Raw genomic sequence first — 22,091 nt, 5'->3', positions numbered from 1 at the left:
AAAATACTGTCTTCTAGTTTAAAATGCTGATTCTACTTGGAATAGGAAGCATTGTTTGTCTCCAGATGCACCCTGTAGTTCTGATGCTCAGACTGAGGGAGTAAAAGATGACACAAGGCTTTATTTCTTGTCTTGACGGTGTATGAATCACTCATCTTCTCTCTCCCAAATATTTTGCAGCCCATACAAACTATTATAGCACTCCTCAGTCTGCGAGGAGAATGAAACTCGCCCTCTGCACTGAAACTTATATAACATGATGGCTGCTGTACTCATCACACACATCACATGGCAACAACACACGACTCGATCCACTGACGGCAATCATCATTAGATGAACATAGTCTGAAGAGTGAAGCAATGAAGAAAAGAATGTAGACTTATGTTTAAGTTCATGCTAGCTGATCCATCAGTGTATTATTATGGATCCCACTGCGTAGCATTCAAGCTCCAGGATTAATTCTGAAGGACTATGAGTTAACAGTTTGAGTCAAGCATAGAGGTTTTATTATGTGTAGCTTGGAAAATAGCGATACAGGGTACTGAATCTTTCTTTCTTCCTTGTCAGATCTCTTTTCCAGGGACACCTAGGAGCCGTACCGCCGCACGCTGGCCACAGCGCGCTGCAGGAGGGATGGGCATGTTGTTGAAGTGCAGTTTCAGAGGTCAAAAGGCGGTACCTCGATAACATTTCTATCCATCCTGCGGTGCGCTGTGGCCGGCGTGCGGCAGTGCGGCTCCTCGGTGCAGCAGCAGTTGTGGGAAAAGGGATCTGACAAGAAAGAAAGAAGTGAAGGATCCCTGAGCTGCCAGACGGCCGCCTCGCCTCTAAAACAACTGACAGCTGCTCTCTGTTCATTTATCTCCAGCAGGAGGAGACGGTGAAGACGAGAACGAGTCAGAGAGAGAGCCAATGTGTTGTGCTAATTCTTGTCTCATTTGTGGTTTGATGAACAGTCAATTCATCAAATTCAGTGTCCTATAACACTATTTTCCAAGCTACACATAATAAAGCCTCTTTGACTGTTAGCTCACAGCCCTTCAGAATAAATGTTTCCTATTACTCACATACAGTTAGGAAATGGCAGACTAGCGGCGTGAGCGTGGACGCGTGGCCAATCCTAGCGCCTGAATGCTACACAGGGCGTGTCTCGCCAAGAAAAGCAGTTGGATCCATGATAACGCTGCCAAGGCAGGTAGCTGTTTGTTATACAGGCTCTCTCAGGCAAACAGGGGTCACGCTGTCATCGTGTTCCGCCAACACAAATGGAGGAGTTTGCATGGACTGTTACAGTTGTCAGGAGGTCAACAGTCCGTGCAAACCGTTGCACTTACAGCCCTCTTCTGTGGTCCTCGTGCATGTAGCGGTGGCCCTCAGCTGGCGTGGAGAGGTGATGCAAAATCAGCCTCCCGCGGCTGTCTTTCAGGCTGAGGGGTCTGAGTGGAGGAGTCACTGCTGTCAAGTGCAGCACTCACACAGCCTGTCTACAGGGACCGCTATTCATTAGACTGAATAGCCGACTGTACACAGCACTCCACTGCAGATTACCACAGCTTTCTGGTCACCTTAGTGATACAGAACCAATATAGCAACAATCTTTACATTTTGTACAGTTCAAACAGCTTTTAAACTCAGTCTTTAACATTTTAAAGGGTCAATTCACACAAACAACAAAAAGTAGATCTTCTCTCTCACCTCTAGTGGTGTCTATTTCCTTGGCTTTTGAGACTTCTGCCTCCTATATCCTGATGCAGTGGAGGTGAACAGAAGCAAAGCATTGCATTTACTCTGGATAATCCACAGACCTCACTTCAAACAATTTTAATTGGAACTACTTTGTACTGAAGAAATAGTCCCAGAGTAAGAGTGGGGGGGGGGGGGCAAAGAGCTCAGTACCCTACAACTGAAGAAAGTACACGCAATCAGACAAAACACCAAGTCAATGAAGAAAAGATCTTTGACAACATAAACGTCACATTGTGAAAAAGAGCTGTGAACAAATAAAGCATGACGGTAACTTTCCAAACAACACGGCAAATAATAAAACCAGAGCAGCTGCAGAAACACTGAAAGCTGCAAACCTTTCAAAATAAATTTCTGGGCGACACAATAAAGTGATGTTGGAAGATGAGCTACTTATTGTAGTATTGTAGCATTAAATATGGCTAATGTGTTAGCCATGTTTAGTGATGACCACCAGAAAACAACAACAACTTGCAGGATTTCTATATTTTCTAGTGTTTTCTGTATTAGCAGTGTGTTTCTGTATACTGCATGTGTGTTGTCAAATAGATGAAGGTGTTTCTACCCTGTGGAGTTTTTGACCACTAGTAGTGCTATGGAGCTGTGTCTAGATGAGTGGGTCCCTGTTTTGTTTGCATTGTGTGCTTGTGCAAATGTGTTCTTGTACATGTGCATGAAACACAAAACTGGATGCAGATGACAGGACAGTTTTATGCTGTTCCAGTGATTGGCAGGTGGTGACAGTCATGTGTCAAGAAATGTAGCAATGCACCAGCGAGGAAGAAGTCTGTTAGCTAGCAAACATGCATGAAAACAATGCAGGGAAATTAATAATATATTAATTCATATATTTTTAAGGCCCCAGTTTTGGTGAGAAACATTCTCCTCAGTGTAGCTTGTTTATTTACATTTTTTTAGATTTATAAAACTAAATACAGCAAATGTGTTGATTTATTTGTGTTTTTTTCTATTTCTAGATTTATATCTTGCATATGTTTTCTGTCATTGCATTGCTAACGAATCCTTTTCATAGTTCTGTGAGACGTTTAACACGACACAAGAGATCCAGTTGTGTGTTTGAGCCTTTTGAATTTGCTGTTTTTAACCTCCACTAACATGTGACACAGGATGTTTATTTAATGTTGCTAACTAGTTAAAATGCACATTTCAGAGATGACTGAGATGTTAGAAAATATCCAGTTTCCATTGAGCTGCCAAAAGCCATCTTTCTCTGTCATCTTTCACTCTGCTCCTTTCAACCTTTTATTTGTAAAGCAGAGCTTTTATATGCTCTCTGCTCTTCAATCTGAATGCTTTTCTATTCACACAGTAGCAGGTGAATAGTGTCGGGCAACAGTAGTGCTCTGTTGATAAATCTCAGCTCGCTTCTTCAGAGATGTTGCATTATCAGAGGTGTTGGTAGATCAGAATAGACAGACTTTAAATTCTTCAGCCTGTCAGATGCCGACCGACAGTGTTTACATCTAAATCTAAACCAGGTATTGATTCATCTTTCTATTTTCTTTACTCATATTCCTGTTCAGGCTCATCACATGAACCTTCAGTGGTTTTATTCTTCTAAAAGTACCCAACTTTCAGTAAAAAACACCAAATTCTTCCTTTCAGTTTTCAGAAAAACCTGTTTTTGCCATGTTGACATAGACTCTTGATCATTCCCAGACTCCCTTGATAAAATGTGTTTGTTGTACGTCCTCCTTATTTTGCCTCTTTAGGCTTTTTCAATGAAATGTTCCTTAACTCCTGTGTGTGAAGTCTGATGCTGATGGAAACGGAAGATAAAGAGAATGATTTGGCTTTGAGTCATGCCTGAATCTATAAGGTCAGACTGATCAGGGTCCAGTTAAAATTCAGCATGGACCACGGACACTCTTGTGAATGTGAATTTTATTTAAATGTGCTGACGCTGTGTGCTAGACACACTTCATAGTAGAAACAAAACTCGTAGCAACAGATTTTACAACCAATTGAACCCAAACGATGAAAACATTTTGTCACATTAAGTTGAGCAAAGGACACAGCAACAAACATCACACTTACCAGCCAGTGAAGAAGAATCCTGTGACACTCTAAGTATTTTAGTTGTCTTCTACCTGCCACAACAAGCTGACAGTCACATCCTCCTTCAGCCTATTATTTACTCAACATTCTCAGTATTTGCTTGTGCTACGTACTAAAAACCATCTGAAATCATTCTGCAACAACTGCTTACTTTATTCTTTGATATCAAGAATAATGAAGCTCTCATAAATATTCTCATAACCCTGCATGTACTACATGCTGTAAAGCCCTTATTTCGCCCTCCGCTGTCAGGCTGCTGGAGTTGTTGCTGTTGACACATTTGTGTGTTTTCCAGGGGTCAGCCTGCTGGTGCCACATGGAGCCGTGGCTGAAAATATGTCCTGGGAGATGTACATGGTGATCAATCAGGGAGAGGCAAGGTGAGGCCAGAGTTTACCCAAATATCATTTCGAGCATCTATCTGTCTGTCAGTCTCCCTCTATCTTATCATCCATCTCCCCCTGACTCTCCATCCTTTGTCCTCACTGTCCTGTTCCTCTCTCATTATTTACCATCCTCTGTTACTTTGATTATAGCAGCAGCATGTTGTCCTTCACTTTCTTAAAGTTCAATACGCTCCATCACTGGTGCCTTTAATTCAGAATTACATCCAAGCATGCTGATGTCAAAGAAATATGTATTCAATGAAAAGATTTTGAAGCTTGAAAGACACATTTTTGCTGAAAATCACATTACTCCAGAACTTATAAAATAAACCTACAACACTGTAATCAGACACATTTAGCACCACAAATGAAAATCTATCTTTACTCTGTTATCTGTGAACTGTTTCACATTTTAAATGGACTTACGTGGATTGTTGTGAGTGAAGGTTGACGTATGTGAGCCTCCTGTTTCTAGGTTACCCTGCATGTTTCCACACTTTTGTCTCACTATTTTAGATTGAACAGCCAAGTGACCGAATCAGACTGATACATGCACGTGTAATAATCAATATAGGCTGAAATTCATTGTATTCATGTAAAAAAACACATTAAAATGTTAAGACATGCCAAAAAACTTAAATATTATTATAATATAATTGTGGTCACAACCCATTCTCCATGGTCAGGAAAATTATAATAATTATCAATTATAACACTTAACAATTGATTTAATACTTTAAAGATCATTAAAGATCTTATAAAAAATGTCATTTAAAATCAGGAAAGGCATCACAAAATCATGTTAAAATACAACGACACCAAATAAAACTGATGAGTTGGGCTGGTGTAATTCCAGCTGGTGATGGTCGAGTCTTCTTCAGTTCTTTAACCCTTCCATGCATGAATTATGATAACCTCAGTCAGTGTTTTTATTCTCCTTTAGGCATGAAAATAAATATTTGAACTTCATTTTTTTTAAAGAAGCATTTTTCAAGGAGTTTTTCACATGTCCGCTCAGGTGGACAGCATGCGTTTGAGTTTTCAATTGAAGGAATATGTATTTAACAAACCAATGAATAAAATGATATATTATTTGAAAACTATAAAATAATATATATTTTCAAAGCTGTTAAACTAATGTTTTAACATATTTTAACATATTCTAATACTGTTCAATGCAAAAACACTGAACCTTGTTCCTGACTCCTCAGCCTCTTACTGCATTTATTAGCACATGAGCTACACATGACTTGAAATGCAGAAGATCCTTCTTTTCTAATCCAGACATTCTTTTGAGGTGCCAGGAGAGAGGGACAGTGATAGAGGAGTCTGTCTATTAACATAGAAGGCAAGATTTGTGCAAGAATGTATGTGTGTGATAACGTACCTGACTGCATGCACTGTTGGATCTTCGGCATTGATTCCTGGTCAGATGGACTTGCAGATGTTCACCCGGCTGAAGTCTGTGAAGAAACTGGTCCACGTACGTCACATGGTATGGCCTCCCAGATCACTGCAGCATATTCAGGAGCAGGTTTCAGTTCTGGTGTCTGCATTCATCACTCCACAGGATGTACTCTTCTCTGAAAGTGCACGGTGAAGCCATGAAGCTAACTCATTGGCAGAGAGACCAGTTTCACCCTCATGCTACACGTAATTTGACGCGTCATGTGATGAAATGTTAAAGATGGTGAAGTTATGGACACTGAGTTTGGTCTTATAATACATGGTGGAGGCTTGCAGCTTGGGGCAGAGCAGGAGCTCCTGTAGATCCATGCATGCCACCAAACCTCTTCTTTCTCCTCTAGCTTCATAGCTTGTGTCTTTTTTAATGCAGTGATCCTCTTACGTGGCAGCTTCAATGTTCCCAACCTTCAAAGCACAGCAGGTATCACACTGGTCTTTCTTTGAGTGAAAAAGAAACAGATTTAAACAACCGAAAATGTTGAACATTTGCCTTGGTAGAGGTGGATGCCACTGGAGTGCTTATACACAGCGTGTGGAGGTGACTGATGGACTTGAACACAGGCTCCAGGTGCATCTTTGATGAAGACGTACAGTAGTGAGATGGAACTTTTAGAAAGTCCTCACCCTCATTCTCTCAATCTGCTCAGGAGCCCTCTTCTTCCTACACACTGTTTTATGCCTTGGCTTGACAGGAACATGGGTTGGCACACTGGGAGTCTTCTACCATCCATGACAAAGTGACAAAAATGGATGCTGACCACCTGGATTCATCTGCTCCTGTCCGCCGCCGCTTTACACCTCTCACCTCCACCAAAGACTTCACAAAATGTTCCTCTCTTTCCAGTCCAATTCCCCCATAAATAATTAAATATCTCCTCTCTCTTCGACTCTCCTACTTCTCTGCAGTGCAGTTTAATGAACTTTTGGCGTGCTGCAGACTGGCATGGCATCCCCATTTGTCTTTCCTCCTTCAATACTGGCTCTTGATTCTTCGTCCTGAGATAGGATTGGCCCCTCATTCTCCTCCTCTTCTGGATGTTCACCTTCCAGGTCTCTGGATTCCTCCTCTTCCTCTGCCCTCCCAGACGAGCCTCACCACCTGACGAGTCCTCGTCAACTCCTTCTCATTCTCATTACAAGAAAAACAGAAATAAGAAATTTTCTGTAAATGGATGTTGTTCTCACACTGTGTCAGTTTGTGGGTCTTTCTCTCTCTGTATGTGTGTGTGCATGTGTGCACCCCCTCACGCACATACCTGTGTGTCTGTCTGTGTGGGTATGTTCATGTGTGTCTGTGTGAGAGTGTGTGTGTGTGTGTGTGTGTGTGTGTGTGTGTGTGTGTGTGTGTGTGTGTGTGTGTGTGTGTGTGTGTGTGTGTGTGTGTGTGTGTGTGTGCAGCTGAAACAGTAGCAAGCCAGCTAGCAAACATGCAGCATTCACTCTTCTACAAGAACAAGTGTGTGAATATTATTTAGTGCTGTTTTATTATTACTTCTTACTCTATTATGATCTGTGAGCTGCATATTTTAGTATGAACGGTTCTATACAAATAAAGCTATTGTTATTGTTCATAATAATAATAATAATAATAGTAATACCTACCTTCTTTTGGAGATTCATCTGTGATATAAGCATCACCAGGAGAATTCAAGTGCATCTTGGAAAAATAAAGAATAACACATGTTGTTTGCATCCTCTGCTCTGGCCGACTTCATCTCACTGCTGCTGACTCTGCCTAATGCGCCCCATCATACTTTACACTGACCAACACACTAAGCTCCTCTAATGAAAAAGACATTTCTGTCCTGAAAAAGAGAAAACAGAATGCACAGTGCATATTACAGTCAACATCATTTAAAGGTCCTCGATTAGAGAAATCAGATATTTATGAACATCTCGGTCAGTAATCAGACATAGAAGTTAAAAACTGTCATGATTTAACATTAGTGCAATAGGCCCAAATATCAAACAATCATTTTATAGCTTGTTGTTCAGTATATCTACAGTATAACTAGTATGCTTACTGACATGGCAAATTATCATATATAGAGGTAATATTAGCTGAGAACCCCATGTTTGACTAATGTTATCTATTTAATCACAATATAAATCAAGACAATGCTTATTAGCCAGCTAGATAGCTAGCTAGCTATCATGAGCTACACGTTAGGTATCAACATTGAGTTGTAAAGAATTTGCAATATAAAGTAATACAGTCCATACCGAGGACAGTTGTGAACATGAATGTTAACTAGATGGCATACTAGATGCCAAATTGGCTCCTCACATTTCACGATTTGCTCTAAATGTACGTAGTGGACACAGATTTAATTGCGGGACCTTGGTAACACAGATTTAAAACACTCGGGAATGACTAAAACCAACTGAATCACCAGAAACAGTAAGAAGAAAAATAACGACACTCCTAAACATGACTGAGTCAATCACTGGTCCCAGTAAAGATACCAGAGCTATGCTTAACAGATGAATTGGGGAGCTGGAGGACAATGTAGAGAGCTCCACCACTGAGCTATCCCCACCATCGTCCACCAATCAGAAGGTTGGTGGCTCAATTCCCGACTCCTCCGGTCCACATGCTGAAGTGTCCCCGGGCAAATGAAATGAACCCCAAACTGCCCCCGATGATTGCACCAGCATCCTGCACGGCAGCTTCCACTGGTGGTGTGTGTGTGTGAGTGTGTGTGTGTGTGTGTGAGTGAGTGTGTCTGTGTGGGTGTGTGAGTGTGTGTGTGTGTGTGTGTGTGTGAATGGGTGAATGAGCAGCAGAAACATTGTAAAGTGCTTTGGATAAAAGCGTTTTATAAATGCAGCCACTTACCATTTATGTGACATCAAAATAATTTCTAGCTTTCAGTGAAATGTATGTTTTTTAACTGGAGGTCTCTGAAGCTTTCTCTCACTACATCGGCCTCTAGTTAAATGCGGTGTGGCAGACTGCTGATGGTAGACATATGTGCAAAGCCAGCAGTAACAAGATTGAAAAAGTGTTAAATTGAAAATAATCAAGAGCCGGGCTTATCCCCCACCAGCCGTATCTGATCCGATACCACCAGTCTCATCACAGTTTAACACAACTTCATCTGTAAACTTTACCGCTGAGATCCATCATCCTGCAGACAAACATTCACCTCCAGCTGCTCCCCCTTATCTGAAAATATCTCTCTGTATTGCATAGCTTACATAATTATAAAAGCTGTGTACATAATAATAACAAGCTTAAATATGACAATTGTTAATGATTATTACAAATGTAAGTGTGATATTATATATTATATATTATATTACGCAACCTACTGAATATCTGGAGCAATTAGTTCACTATATCAGAGAATAGTTTAGTGACTCTTCAGTAAATATTTGACATATTTTTCATTCTTTATGTCATTTCTAACATCATTATAATATTTTAAATATTTTTAGAAAATATTCATAGAGTAAGTCACATTTTTCCTTTATTGTGTAATTTCATTCAACTTTAGTTTGAATGTGAATCCTTTTGTAACATATATTCTGTTGTAGGTACTTCTAGTGAATAATAGTGAGTTCATGATATTTATCTCACATTATGACAGTATTATATAGTTCTCATATTGTTAAATGAATATCTTCTTCACATATTATGACAAAATAGAACCGCTAACAATGACTCTATTCATAAATCAATGTTAAAATTAATTAAAAAGATCAATTTGTAGTGAAAATAATTGTTAGTTGGTTACATTTTTGGCTGTCTTAGATAGAACAGATTAATAATTGTGAATCACATTATCATCATCATTAGTATTATTATTATTATTATTATCAGAATATTAAACCTGGTGGAGAACAGTATCTGTGGGCAGCATCATATCATGCTTAAAGGATAAATGAATCAATAATAAATGTATTGGTAGTGCAGGTAGACATGCGGAGGGTAGATGTGTTTGACCCTCTCCATGACCATCCCTGCATCTCGGTGTGTTTACCACCAGGCTGTGTGACAGATGGGCCCCAGCGAGCACTGCAGCAATATCTCCCGCTCCCTATAGGAGTCCTCTAGGTGTCACGATATGGGTGTTCATTTCCAGAAGCCCCTCACAGGTGGTAGTCTGCTCTTTGATGTCCCAGCTGCTGTGGAGAAACTCAAGTTCACGCTGCGGGACCCCAGGGGGCTCCGCAATAGAGTCCTTAATTTAGCCAACTGACTCGTAGGAAGCAAAGTCAAACCTCCAATCCTCCAATCTCCCTCTCGTCCCCGCTACTCTGCAGAGAGTCAATATGTAGTTATGTACTCTACTCGGTGTCAACAATGTGACGCTCTGGGAGAGAGTGATGGACATGCACGGCGGAATAGAAGGCGCAGACGTCTCCTGAGGCCTTTTTCTTCTTGGCAGTAGGCGCGTTATGTATTCTGATCACAGCTACGTAATGACCCTCGGATGGACCGGGCTTCTCTCCAGGGGGCGTTTTGCACGCTCTTCCCCACGGTGAGCCATGAGGCCTTCCAGTTTCCTCTGAAGTGTCACTGTTTATTCACACCGCTCAGCTTGAACAAAGTCACAAAAGAAAAAGAGACCTCCAGAATGCACACATTAGTGGTGGAAATGACAGGGATGGTGGTTCGCCTTGACACACAGGAATAATGAGATGCATTCTGCTCCGGATACAGTGAGTTACGCCTGTCGTTTCTGTATTTGAGTTCAATTTTAAAAGCAGTCACTCAGTTTTCCCTTTAAATGAATTATGGTGCATGTTTTTACTGACCTCAAAGAATGCAAAGCAGCTCTACTTTGTTCTCAACATGCAAGCTTTGAATATATACGGTGTACTACATCCATGAATCACTCGCTTTTGCAGAAAATCCTCTTTAGGCGGTGCTGTTGAAACATAGTGCATGTGTAATCCATGACACCTTTGTAAATCTTTACAGCGAGGTCTAGAGCTGCCTTCATCTCCTGTTATAGATTCTTACCTGCCAGCATAAAGCATCTGGTCTCACCCACTGGTTTATCCACCTTTGAAACACTTCAAAATATTTCAGGCTCCAAGCTGACAGTATTTGGTTTTGGCCACAGCAGTGCTTTTCAAGTGCTTATTTTTTCCACCACTCTGTGTGAGCAGAAAGATGTTTACTGTAGACACACATTTCTCCCTGTGGTCTGTTGTGCTTGTCATCTGGCCAGCTGTCAATCACTGTCTACATCCTGGCAGGCCAGAGGACATGCAGAGAATTGCATCCTTTCCATCTGCTGCGTCCGGCACCAATCCCTGTCCAACCGACTCCTTTCACACCCTGATAGAGTCCCATTAAAGCTCTTTTTTTTCAGATGTGTTCTCAGACTTTTCAAAGGCTCATCTAAATCTTTTGAAGGCACAGTTTTGCTTAGGTCAGACATATTCGCCTTGCCTCCAAGGTTTTATGAACGTGTTGTATTGTGAGATAAATCCTTCAACCTACTGAAGCAGAAACAGCTTTGTCCTGGTAGGAAAATAGCTTTTAATGATGAAACTAGTTTCTATATGTGTGCTTATAAAAGAAACATAATACTGTAGATTATTTATCGGTGTCTAGCTGCCTCCTGCTCTATTTTAATTTCATAAATCAAAAAGAAGAAAAAAGTGCTTTGCTGAATGAGTTCCATAGAATTTGAGGGCTAAAATGATAATCTAATACCTGGTTGTCAGTGGAGGTGCACCGGTGCGTAGGTGTGATATGACTTCCTGCTCGGATGCGTCATCCTCCAGTCAGGAGTCCAGGCCCGGCCACAGTGGCTGACCCAGCTGATCTGTTTTTCTGGATGGAGGAGCCGTGGCAGCTCTCATGGTCCATAGAGCTCACAGCACTGGTCTGTAGATAGACACATTGCTCATGGTTTCAGCCCAGAGCGCACAACTCTGTGTCCCCTACAAGGTAACATTACACATCAGAGATAAGAGCTGTCAAACTTCTAACTGAGATCCATCTTGATCTAAAAGGTCTGACTGCTGCTAAGCTAGAAGAATGTATTCACTCCTCTACATCCCCTGTGGCCTGCTGGAGAGCTGATGTGATGTAGCATCGCTCTATACCAACCTCTCATTATATCTACAGAAATGATTATTATCAGAATTTGACTGTTGTAACTATTGCAGCTGACAATTATTATTATTATCTATGAAAATGTTCAATTGTAAACAAATGATGTCACTTGTTTAGTCACATAAGACAAAGAAAAGCAGCAAACCGTCACGATCCAAACACTGGAAACAGGAAGTATTGGTAATAAATGGTTAATCAGTTATTAAAATGGTTGCTGATCATTTTTCTGTTGATCTACTTATTAATTCATCCAATTGTTGCAGCCCTATAACTATAAATGTATGTTTGCTGCTTGCACACTTTCTTATTTCATCAACAATTAATGTACATTTCCACAGTACTAACTACATCAATGCAACAACATAATTATGCCATACTCACCAAGTTTCTCTTTTTCCACTCAGTAATTATTTCCACTTTGCAGAATCCTGCCTCATCTGCTCGGCTTTTTATATGAAACATCTGCAGGAAGTTTGGAAATAGTGAATGAAAACAGTAGATCGTCTGGAGTGTTGAGTATGACTCACTATTATTTGACACTTAAATGCAGTGATTCTGTACATACAGTCACATGAACGTCTGGTTTTATAAGCTTGTCATGATAATCAGCTGATTTCAGTATTGTCATGTACTAGTAGAGGTTTTGGTCTTATAGGGAAGATCAGAGAGTCACCAGAAATATTTGGCTTCCTCCTCTTGGGATGAAATTTAAATATAATTGTTTATTTGTAATGCAGAAGCAACATTTTGGCCTACAGTTAGTGAGAGAGAAGCACTCATGGAATGTCTGAGATGAAAGGGCTGCTTCTCTGGGAGGCACAGGTGAATGAAATAAATATATTCCATGGTTTTTCTACCTATTAGATGTGTACAAGGCCAAACTTTGTCCAAGTCATGAATGGCCATGAGCGTTCACATCAAATTTAAGTGAAAACTGGATGGTTGTTGACATTTCTTGTGTTAAATAAGGTCAGCCAACACTGACTGAAATCACTATCCCCCAATCCCCTCAAAACAACCAGGCAGTGTTTTGCAGATGATCACACGTCGAGGTCACAGCCTTCAAAAAAAAAAACCCTTATTACAGCCATAAAGCATATGCTTTTATTTTGAAAGCAATATCAGCTGTGAAATTTTAAAGTTTGTTTTAAAGGGTGAGAGATTAAACTGGACATTGATTTTCAGTGTGGTCATCATCTTTTTCATTTTCAGCTGAAATAGACCTATGACTCGCCTAACACACACACACACGCACACACATACACACACACATACAGACACTCACATACACACACACACAGACACACGCACACATACAGACACACACACACATACACACATACAGACACACACAAACACACACACATACAGACACACACACATACACGCACACATACAGACACACGCACACTCACACATACACACACACACATACAGACACACACATGCACATACATACACACACTCGCATACAGACACACACACATACAGACACACACATACACACACACACACATACTCTTTACTGACTTTATCAAAACAAGATCAGACATCAGAGAGAACCATTGACTTGGTGTTCATATACTTCTGTATTGTTATGAGTAATAAATATGAAATCACAACTAGTTGTCCAGAAGTTTGCTTTAACAGTAACTGTCTGACATTTCATTTTATGATTGTACTGGATATGGTTCAAGAATAGATTTATTTGACAATCATAAAATACAGATAACACTGCTTCACCTGAAGACAGTTAACACATACACTTAAAAACTCTCAAGGATTAAATTACACAATAAAGCCCACAGCTTCTATCCACCTAATCACATAACAGAAATAACAGAAATGGACAACTCTGAGTTCATTGGTGCAAGGTCCCTGCTAGCCATTTCTTCATTGACTGCTTAACATTTCTCTCTGCACTGCTGCAAGTTTATTCTGTTCAATCGCAGCCGTGTATAAAAAGGTATTTTTGCCCATTGAGCTCTTGAATGTAAAAAGAATAAAAATCCGTTGAGCTGCCTCTTGTTGCATAGTTGTGAATCTTCTGCACAAAAGCAAGACTAATACATAATACTGTTTGGACTCTGTGTGCCAATTGATGCTCCTGGCATCTATTCAACTTGTTCAGTGATTTCAGACAGTTTTTAGGTATCTGAGTAGGACTCTCAATGATAAGTGATCAAATAGCATGGTGAGTTGTTTCAAGTGATTAGCCTTGTTGCTTACACTCATTTTACCAGTCAAGTGGGTTGCAGTACACCAAGGTCTGGGACTAGAGATGAAGTGCTATGAAAGTTAGTTGAATAGTCATTATGATGATATTATAAATCAAGGTACAGTGCCTTGTGCTGTTAAACGTGATTAGTTTATTTTGTTGTTAATGTTCTTTCAGTCAAGTGCAGCAGTTTAAAGGAGACAGTGGCAGAGCAGAGATGCTATGAATGATCAAAACAAGAGAACTAAAGCTTCACCTCTAGATGCCTGCGTGATTAATGTGTCCGTGCAGCACATAAGGCGTCTGCATCAACTTAAAAATGGACAAAAGCACAGTGGGACAAACAGGTGGGAGACTACAAGCAAATAAAGGTGAGGCTAATGGAGCGTGCTAATGTGTGCATTTATTAAGCCTGCCGTCTCTTCTCTCCTGGCCCAATCTGCCACTTTGCACAGCTCCCTGGTCCCTGAGGAGTGAGTCATTGCTCACTTTAAATAATGCACCTCATCTAAGGGGCTCAAGAAGCTGCCGTATAGAGCCCTTCATCGTGATGACATTGAGAAAAGAGTCCGCTAGCCTCAGGAACTGCTTTAAGGTTGCTGCCGGACTCTGCAGGCTGCTTGAGGAGCAGGTAATCTGCTCCTTGCCTACACTTTGCATTAAATGTGTGATTAGGCTCAGCGCTATTGGCTGAGGGATTGAGAGCTCTCCCCGGACCAGTCAAGAGCCACTGTTGACATAACAGGAAAACTGACTGTGAGCTAAGAGACATGGGGAAGAGGAGATGATACCTACATGGCCTAATAGCCAATGAAAATGAGTATATCAGCACCCCTCCCTCCCCCAGGTTGGATGTTGTGACAGTAACTGGGAAGTCTGGAGCAGATATCACCTCAAGACAGAAGCAGCTTTTAATTCAATAGCTCAGTGCTCACATACAATGTTTCTGTATGAAAAAGACAGAGAAGTTTGAAGAGTTGGGGGCGGGTGTCAAAAGAAATAAATAAAGTTAGAGTATCATTTCTGAGGCTGTTAAGACAATTAAGACTGCATGAATCATTGCACTGTGAGTAAACAGTTGGGTGTTCTGCAGTAAATCATAAGCCATTTAAAGCAATGCTTTTATCCAAAAGCAGCACAGTGGGAGCGTGTATTTGTAGCCCGGCTGGTCTCAGTGGGGGGACAAACCCCTAACCACCATGGTGTCAGTGTCATGCTGGATCCAGCCAGCAAAGTAATGAGTAATGAGCAAACCCTCAACTCCAGAGGATGTATGGAGAGAATGAGCTGCTGGATGTGGGAATGTGTGGTGTTAAAATACATCCAGTTTATTACAACCTTGGTTTTATTTTTGACAATAATTTCCCAAAATAATAATAAAATATAATGATATATGGCAAGTCATTTACATTATAAGTTATTTGACATTAACTTGTCGTACTTGTATGTGCGTGCAGATTTTGTTTGATATGAAGGGTTAGACTGGAAACCACAACAACTACAACATATAAACTACTCTTAGAGGCTTTATTTAGGTACAGCAGTGTTTTGAGCTAAATGCTAACATTAGCAAGCTAATATTTGCAAGTAATTGGTCATAAACTAAAGTACTGGACAAAGGAAAAGTCAGAAAATCACCAACCTTGGTAGAGCTCATCCTCTGAGGACAATGAATTTCATGGCAATCTATCTCATAGTCATTGAGCTACTTCAGGATTTCTAGAACAAAGTGTTGGATCAACCAACAGAACAACATCACCATCCCCTGAGCCTCACTGCTAGCTTGGCTGGTACCTCAAGTGTGTTGCATCCAAGAGGGCTGATTTAAGATTTATATATAGTGCCTTTCTCAATCAGTGCTCTACGATGTAAGACAAAAATATGTAACATACAAACACAATACAGGAATAACAATTAAAATACAGATAAATATGAATGAAAGAAAGGTAAACTGATAGACAGTAGAGTACATTCCACCTGTAATGTACTTTGATTGGCCACTGCAGTGTGTCACCACATGGCGGCCAAAGCTCCTCTGTCTCAATAAAATGAATGAGCCAGTACATCCAAATACAGGATGTGAGAACGCAGCCTTACATCCATTGATCAGACACAGATCTCAGAAATTAATCCCATCATAACTGAAGGAAATCATCCAAAATACAAAGTTAAGACCAAAAATGTGATAAAGGGGAATTGTCCTTTAGTATGCATGTTGTCTTCGAGGTAGATTAATCGGCTAACACATCATAAAGGCATTCCTCTCTACATGTTAGTTTAAAGCCACTGCTCCCATCATTCAGTGGAGGAAATCTTAACAAATCAACACTCTCAGATCTCTAATCTGTGATGACTGATATGAGCTTAGAGAGCTTTGCCGAGGCGTCACTCTCTGTCATGATCCCGACTGCCCTTTTTTTTCCTTAAAACCAGCCGCCGCCGCTGTCACCATTCACCGGAGAGACCTGTTTGTTGTAAGCCGCTTTTAATGAGCACACTCCAACTCGCCGGCAAATCGCTGTGACTTTTTCACCTGTGCAGGAACAAATTCCAGCAGCCCGTCTGCGTAGCAATAACTTGAACTCGAGGAGCAAAGAGTCCACAACACTCGCAGCGAGTCAAACCTGGAACTACGAGCCTGCAGGCATGTTTTGTTTGCAGCCCACCTCTTTTCATAAGCTCTTCTCATTAGTTTGTTGGTTTTCAAGCAGCAGCAGCAGCTCAAAGAGAGATGTGAAGCTCACGTAATGGCTCCAAGATAATAACTAGAAAATGTTAAATATGGAAAGTTATGTGGAGATCACAGCCTACAATTTAAACAATGCTTACAGGGAGAATAATGCTGCCATGTACAACAGGATGGCAGGCACCATGGGGGTGATGTTTCATCATGTTAGTTAAATAAAAATAATAATAAAAGTACAGAAATCATTAAAGCATTTGCCCACGCAAAGTACTTTTTCAATCTTGCAGTATATTCATTAATGTTTAAAGTAAGAAGACAGCTGCTCAGATAACAAAGTGCTATGCGATTCCTTACATACCTGCGAGAAAAAGTGCATTTATGATGCACTTTAATTAGAAGTGAGCATCAAAAGGCACAATTACAGTCATTCTGCTGATGCACAACTACATGTAAATGCAGACTGTAGCTTTCCTCTGCAGGACTACAACTTCTTCTCTTGTATATTTTGTCTCTGATTCACTCTGTGTGTGTGTGTGTGTGTGTGTGTGTGTGTGTGTGTGCGTGCGTGCGTGCGTGTGTGTGTGCCTCGGTGTGTTTAGTGTCCAAACACTGGAAGGCTGTGAAATCCTCTTGGGTCCGGAGGTGACGTACGGTCCTCCAGGCTTGGACCTCTTCTGCCCAGTGGCCATGACCATCGCTCACTGTGCCGAGATGGATGCTGAGAACTGGAACATCCAGCTCAAGAGGAGAACCCAGGACAGCAAATGGGAGGTGAGAGCTGCAGGTCCACACCTGTCAAGTACAGTAGAGCCCATCAAGATCTCAGCTTGGCTCAGACATAGCGTTTGGCTTTCCTCTTTGTCTTTTTTCCTCAGTGGCTCTATTCTTTTTGTTAAATGCCAGAAGGAATGAAGGGAGAGCAAACCCACTAAACTCCACTGTTTCCCCTGTTTGCAGTGCAGGTGCATCAGTTTCATATACAAATGAAACACCAGGAAAAGTGTCATCCCTCTGCAGCAGAAACAGGTCTTGCTGTTATGTCGTCATATTGAAGGCCAGAATCACTGCTCTGGTTCTATAAACACTTGTTTAATAGGACCGGTTTCCAGCCACTGACTAGCTATCTCACCTTAGCTAGAGAGATGAAATGATAATAGAAGGGATACTACCCCTGCTCAGTTGTTTACATGCATACAAACATGCTTCTCTCTGCCACTTCACCTACATCTCAGTAACATCTGGATCGAACAACCTGGTGAACCAAGAACATTAAAAAAAAAACAAAATGGTAGATAATGAAACAGCTGTTGATGTGTTAACACCTCGTACATATTAACATCAGTTCAGTTTTATCTCTGTTTTTGGTTCAGCTCAACCTGCTGCAGGCTCATTCTGACCAGAGCGATGCATAGAAACACTGATATCACTGAGAATCACTAATCATATAGACCAGCGTCTATTTGCACTAAAGAATATTTTAATATTAACAATAGATGTGTAATGTATCAGCCTTCAGCTCTACGGAGCGTTTTAAACTCTTTTAGATAATTGTTTTGGTTTTCAAGCCTGCGACTCTGCTCTCATTAACTCCGTATCTAGCAGCAACAGACAGCTGTTTTCACTGAAGCACTTGAGCTACCTGCTCAGCACCAGATGGCACAGATAAAGTTAGTGACTAGCTGGTGAACATAGTGGAGCGTTTAGCAGCTAAGAAGCCAGATATTTTACTGGAGAGCTGGTGGAATGAGATTCATCAGGTAGCCGGGTACATGACTGCTAACATATTCACTATGACAACTTTATCAGCTGGTGATAAAACGTTGAACGTTGTGTTTGACGCTGCCCCCAAGTAGTCATAAACTTGATTGACGCAGCTTTAATTGATTCTATTAATTAGTAACTCCATGAGTTCTGCATCTTCCTTCACTAATTCAAATGCCATTTCTCAAAGAATGTCTAAAGTTATCTTTTGAAGTATTGAAATATTATTATTTATTTATTTATTTATAGAATTATCTCTGCAAAGATCATTTGTTGGGATGTAACTCTTGGCTCAGTGTGTCCAGTTTCATGGAAGTTTTGTCTGATCAGATTATCTTGCAGTCAGTTAATAAAGATGTGTATTCTAGCATGACTTTAGATGATGTGATGTATTCTTTATTCACCATTAGATACAGTAAGTGTGCAGCACAGTGAGTTTTATAAATGGATGTTGGAGTCATGCTCCTTGACATAAGTTTCTATGGGTTGTTGACTCTGTTTTCTCCCTCTGTTGGCTGACCTTTATATATATGTGCTTTATGTGAAAAAAGGTCCAGTTAGTCAGTGTGACACATGACTAGTGAATTATGTGTGAGCCATAAAAGACTGCTGGAGCTTTGTGGGTGAGATGATTGATCCGGCCGTATGTCCTCGGTGGGTCCAGAGGGTGACATAAGGCCACATGAAGGTAACATCGCTGCTGCGGTGGGAGGAAAATAAAGAAACAATTACAGCGTGTAATGGCCGGGAAGAGGCATGGCTGCTGTCAGTCTGTGGGGGGGGGGGGGGGGGGGGGGTTGCAATAAGGGGGTATAAGGGGCCGTTAGACAAGGGAAGTATTGATTAGTGGATCAGGAAAGACACGGCGAGGTAAATTTAGACGTGAGGCAATCAGGTGGAGAGTCATGGAGATTGTTTCTCTGCTGACCACGACTCGCCATTTGCCTTCACAAACATCTCCCCCACCCCCCCCTACACACACACACACACACACACACACACCTAACGCACTATTGACAGACACTTAACACAAGCAAACAGTGGAACTTTCACTCAATATTTTGCATTTCTTGTTAGCCGTGCTCCAATGCTTTGGAGCGAGAGACATTGTGTTCTTGGAGTTCTTTATGTTTATGTGTTTTCATTCCAGCAGTGTTGTGGCTGTGGTTTGTTTCCATTGAATGAGATTGTTTTTACTGGTCTGAATAAAGTCGCGAGAGCTTAATCCTGAGCCCAAAGGCATAACAAGCCCAATCGCTGTCGTCACTTTGCTTTATTTGCTTGTGTTTTTTTTTTTTTTTAGCAGTAACCAGCAAGATAACAAGACAAGTGAGGGAGGGGGGGGGGATAATGAAGAGAGTATTCAGTCAGGCGGTAATGTAAATGTAAATCTGACGTAAAGTTTTGGCAAGCCAAGCATGGGTCAGAATAATGAAGAGCGCAGGTTTGCCCCTGGCTGTTGTGGTGCTTGTCAGCACTTAAAAGAGCTTGTTATTTAGAGGAAGAGCAGCCGGATTCGCCTGCTCTCCACATCATCTGCTTTTGTCCTGAATAATGATTTTATAAACGACGGAGATGGTTGTTATAAAGAATATTCAAGAGCTGCAGCAGTCTCTGCATGCACCACCGGCAGATAACCATCAAACCTGCACCGAGATCAAAACCTGGATGAGAAGTCTCTGGTTGAAAATATTCTTTTTTTTTTTTCAAAATAATCGTCACGTACAAAGTTCTCAGAGGAGGCGCTGGGGTTTTTGTATTTGACATGTTAGGATCGATGCTGTAGGACCAGTTAGTCTCTGGGTTCTAATACTAGACCACATCTTTAAGTCTTTTTTACCATTTCTTGTCAAAACATCTACAACCCATGTTGGTTACTGGTTTATCAAGCGTTGAATGCAGACTCTCAACACTCGCAACAACTTGCTCACCCGTTATATCTGACAACCTGCACTGTGCAGAAGTACAGCGCGGAAGGATAAAACTGCTGTTTGTCAAGAAATAGCTCCGATATATAAGTCCTCTAGAAGCACATGTGATCTTCTTTTGGATAGTAAGGTAAAATGTGACTCAAAGTGACAAAGGGACTTTTTATATTTCCAAATGAACAAAACAAATCATTTAATTTCTTCATTCCATTCACATTTGATCCAGTCTTTCAACTGGATCAGTTACTATCAGAATCCACCTTCTTCAGTCTGAGGCTGCTGTTTACACCACCAGTTTGTGCTGTATCAAAAAATAGAAGTTACATTTAGTATCAGCTGATCTTCTCCTCTTACTCTCAGAAAGAAAGTTCATTTCACAAAATGCCAAACACCATTTACCATTTAAGGAAAAATTCATCACTGATATTTGATATTGTAGGGAAATCTGTCCACTGTAATAATCTGTGTGTGAGCTGCTGCTGCAGATTAGAAACCGTGTCGACCCTCTGGAGATCATCCAGCCAGAGACTCCTGCGGTGTTGAAGAGCTCTTCTACAGACGTCTTGTTTGCTTACAGACGTGTCACCACTTTGTCAGTTTGTGTGTTTTTCTCCTCCTGCTTTGAGTTCAGCCTGGTGTTTATCTAACCTTGTCTTGTAGAAGCATTCAGGGTTTGCTATTGTGTGACCAAAAAAAAAAAATTCTATTCAGTGTTAGAGGGCAATTTCTCAAGATGTGCGAGTGTTGTGAATAAGGAAGCGAAGGAGACCGCAGGGAATATGAATGAATACAAGATTCATGTCACTTAGAGATTTCACTCTAATATTAAAAGGGCGCAGAGATCCTCAGAGCTTCTTGGGTTGAAATAATGACTTCCCGTCCAGGGCTAACCTAAAGAGAGAGAGAGAGGAGGGTTTTTAAGAGGCCTAATACCTGAAAATGCTCATTGCCATTAAAATCATTTCAGTAGCCGTTAAAATACACACGACCCACAGAAGACTCCTCAGACCTCCCAGCTGCAGTCTCATATTATTCAGTGCTGTATTGTGTGTTAAGCTGTGCAGAAAAACATACAAAATGCATAAACATGAAGTATTCACAGAATGAATCTAAAGCTAACATGAACGTGGCCAACATAACATTTCTCACTTTTTGTTGCATGTGGTTGAGCAGTGCAGTGCATGATTATAATGTATGAGCTCCTACTGTATTTACCAGCAGGAAATAAATTGGGTCCAGTGTATCGAGTGGATTTGGCGTCACACTATTTTGTAAGTTTTTTTTTTTTTATTCTGATGAGTTGTGATACAATTCTGGTGCGACGCCAAGCTGGCCGAGATAATTCATCATTCAGTGAGCTGGAACATTGCTCTAAGTATTTATATTGTGCTGTTACATCCCTGTAAGCATGTTACTATGTGAACAGATAAGGCTGGTTTTACTCTGTATTTTAGTTTCCTTACAAAGTGAAATGAAAAAAACATTTTACAAGTTCATTTATCTCTTTTTACACGATAAATATAAATATATATATATATATTTTAGTATTTTTACATCAAAAAGTCTCTTTTTGTTTTCCTGCAAAACCTAAAAATACTTTTGATGACGTCTGTCACATGTTGAGTTTTACATCACTGAAGGTGAAGATGCTCTCATTTCCATTTCACTGTGACTTTAATGTTAACAAATCACATCACAAGACCAAAAGCAATAATGTGTTGAACTAAATAATTGAGTTGTAAT

General features: G+C 40.7%; 1 protein-coding gene across 3 annotated transcripts in view; it reads left to right on the top strand.

The window, feature by feature from the left end:
* The window catches only part of unc5db (unc-5 netrin receptor Db), a 185,444-nt gene that overhangs the window by 143,675 nt on the left and 19,678 nt on the right, over positions 1 to 22,091 (top strand). For all 3 annotated transcript variants that reach the window (XM_044362152.1, XM_044362146.1, XM_044362144.1), the window contains 2 exons: positions 4,119 to 4,203; positions 17,259 to 17,430. In XM_044362152.1, coding sequence (XP_044218087.1) covers positions 4,119 to 4,203; positions 17,259 to 17,430 — 257 coding nt within the window. The remainder of the gene's footprint in view (positions 1 to 4,118; positions 4,204 to 17,258; positions 17,431 to 22,091) is intronic.

This window comes from Thunnus albacares, chromosome 2, assembly GCF_914725855.1.
Source record: "Thunnus albacares chromosome 2, fThuAlb1.1, whole genome shotgun sequence".
In the NCBI taxonomy this organism is placed as follows: Eukaryota; Metazoa; Chordata; class Actinopteri; order Scombriformes; family Scombridae; genus Thunnus; species Thunnus albacares.
The sequence above is the reverse complement of the archived record's forward strand: the minus strand, read 5'-3'. Positions and strand labels throughout refer to the sequence as shown.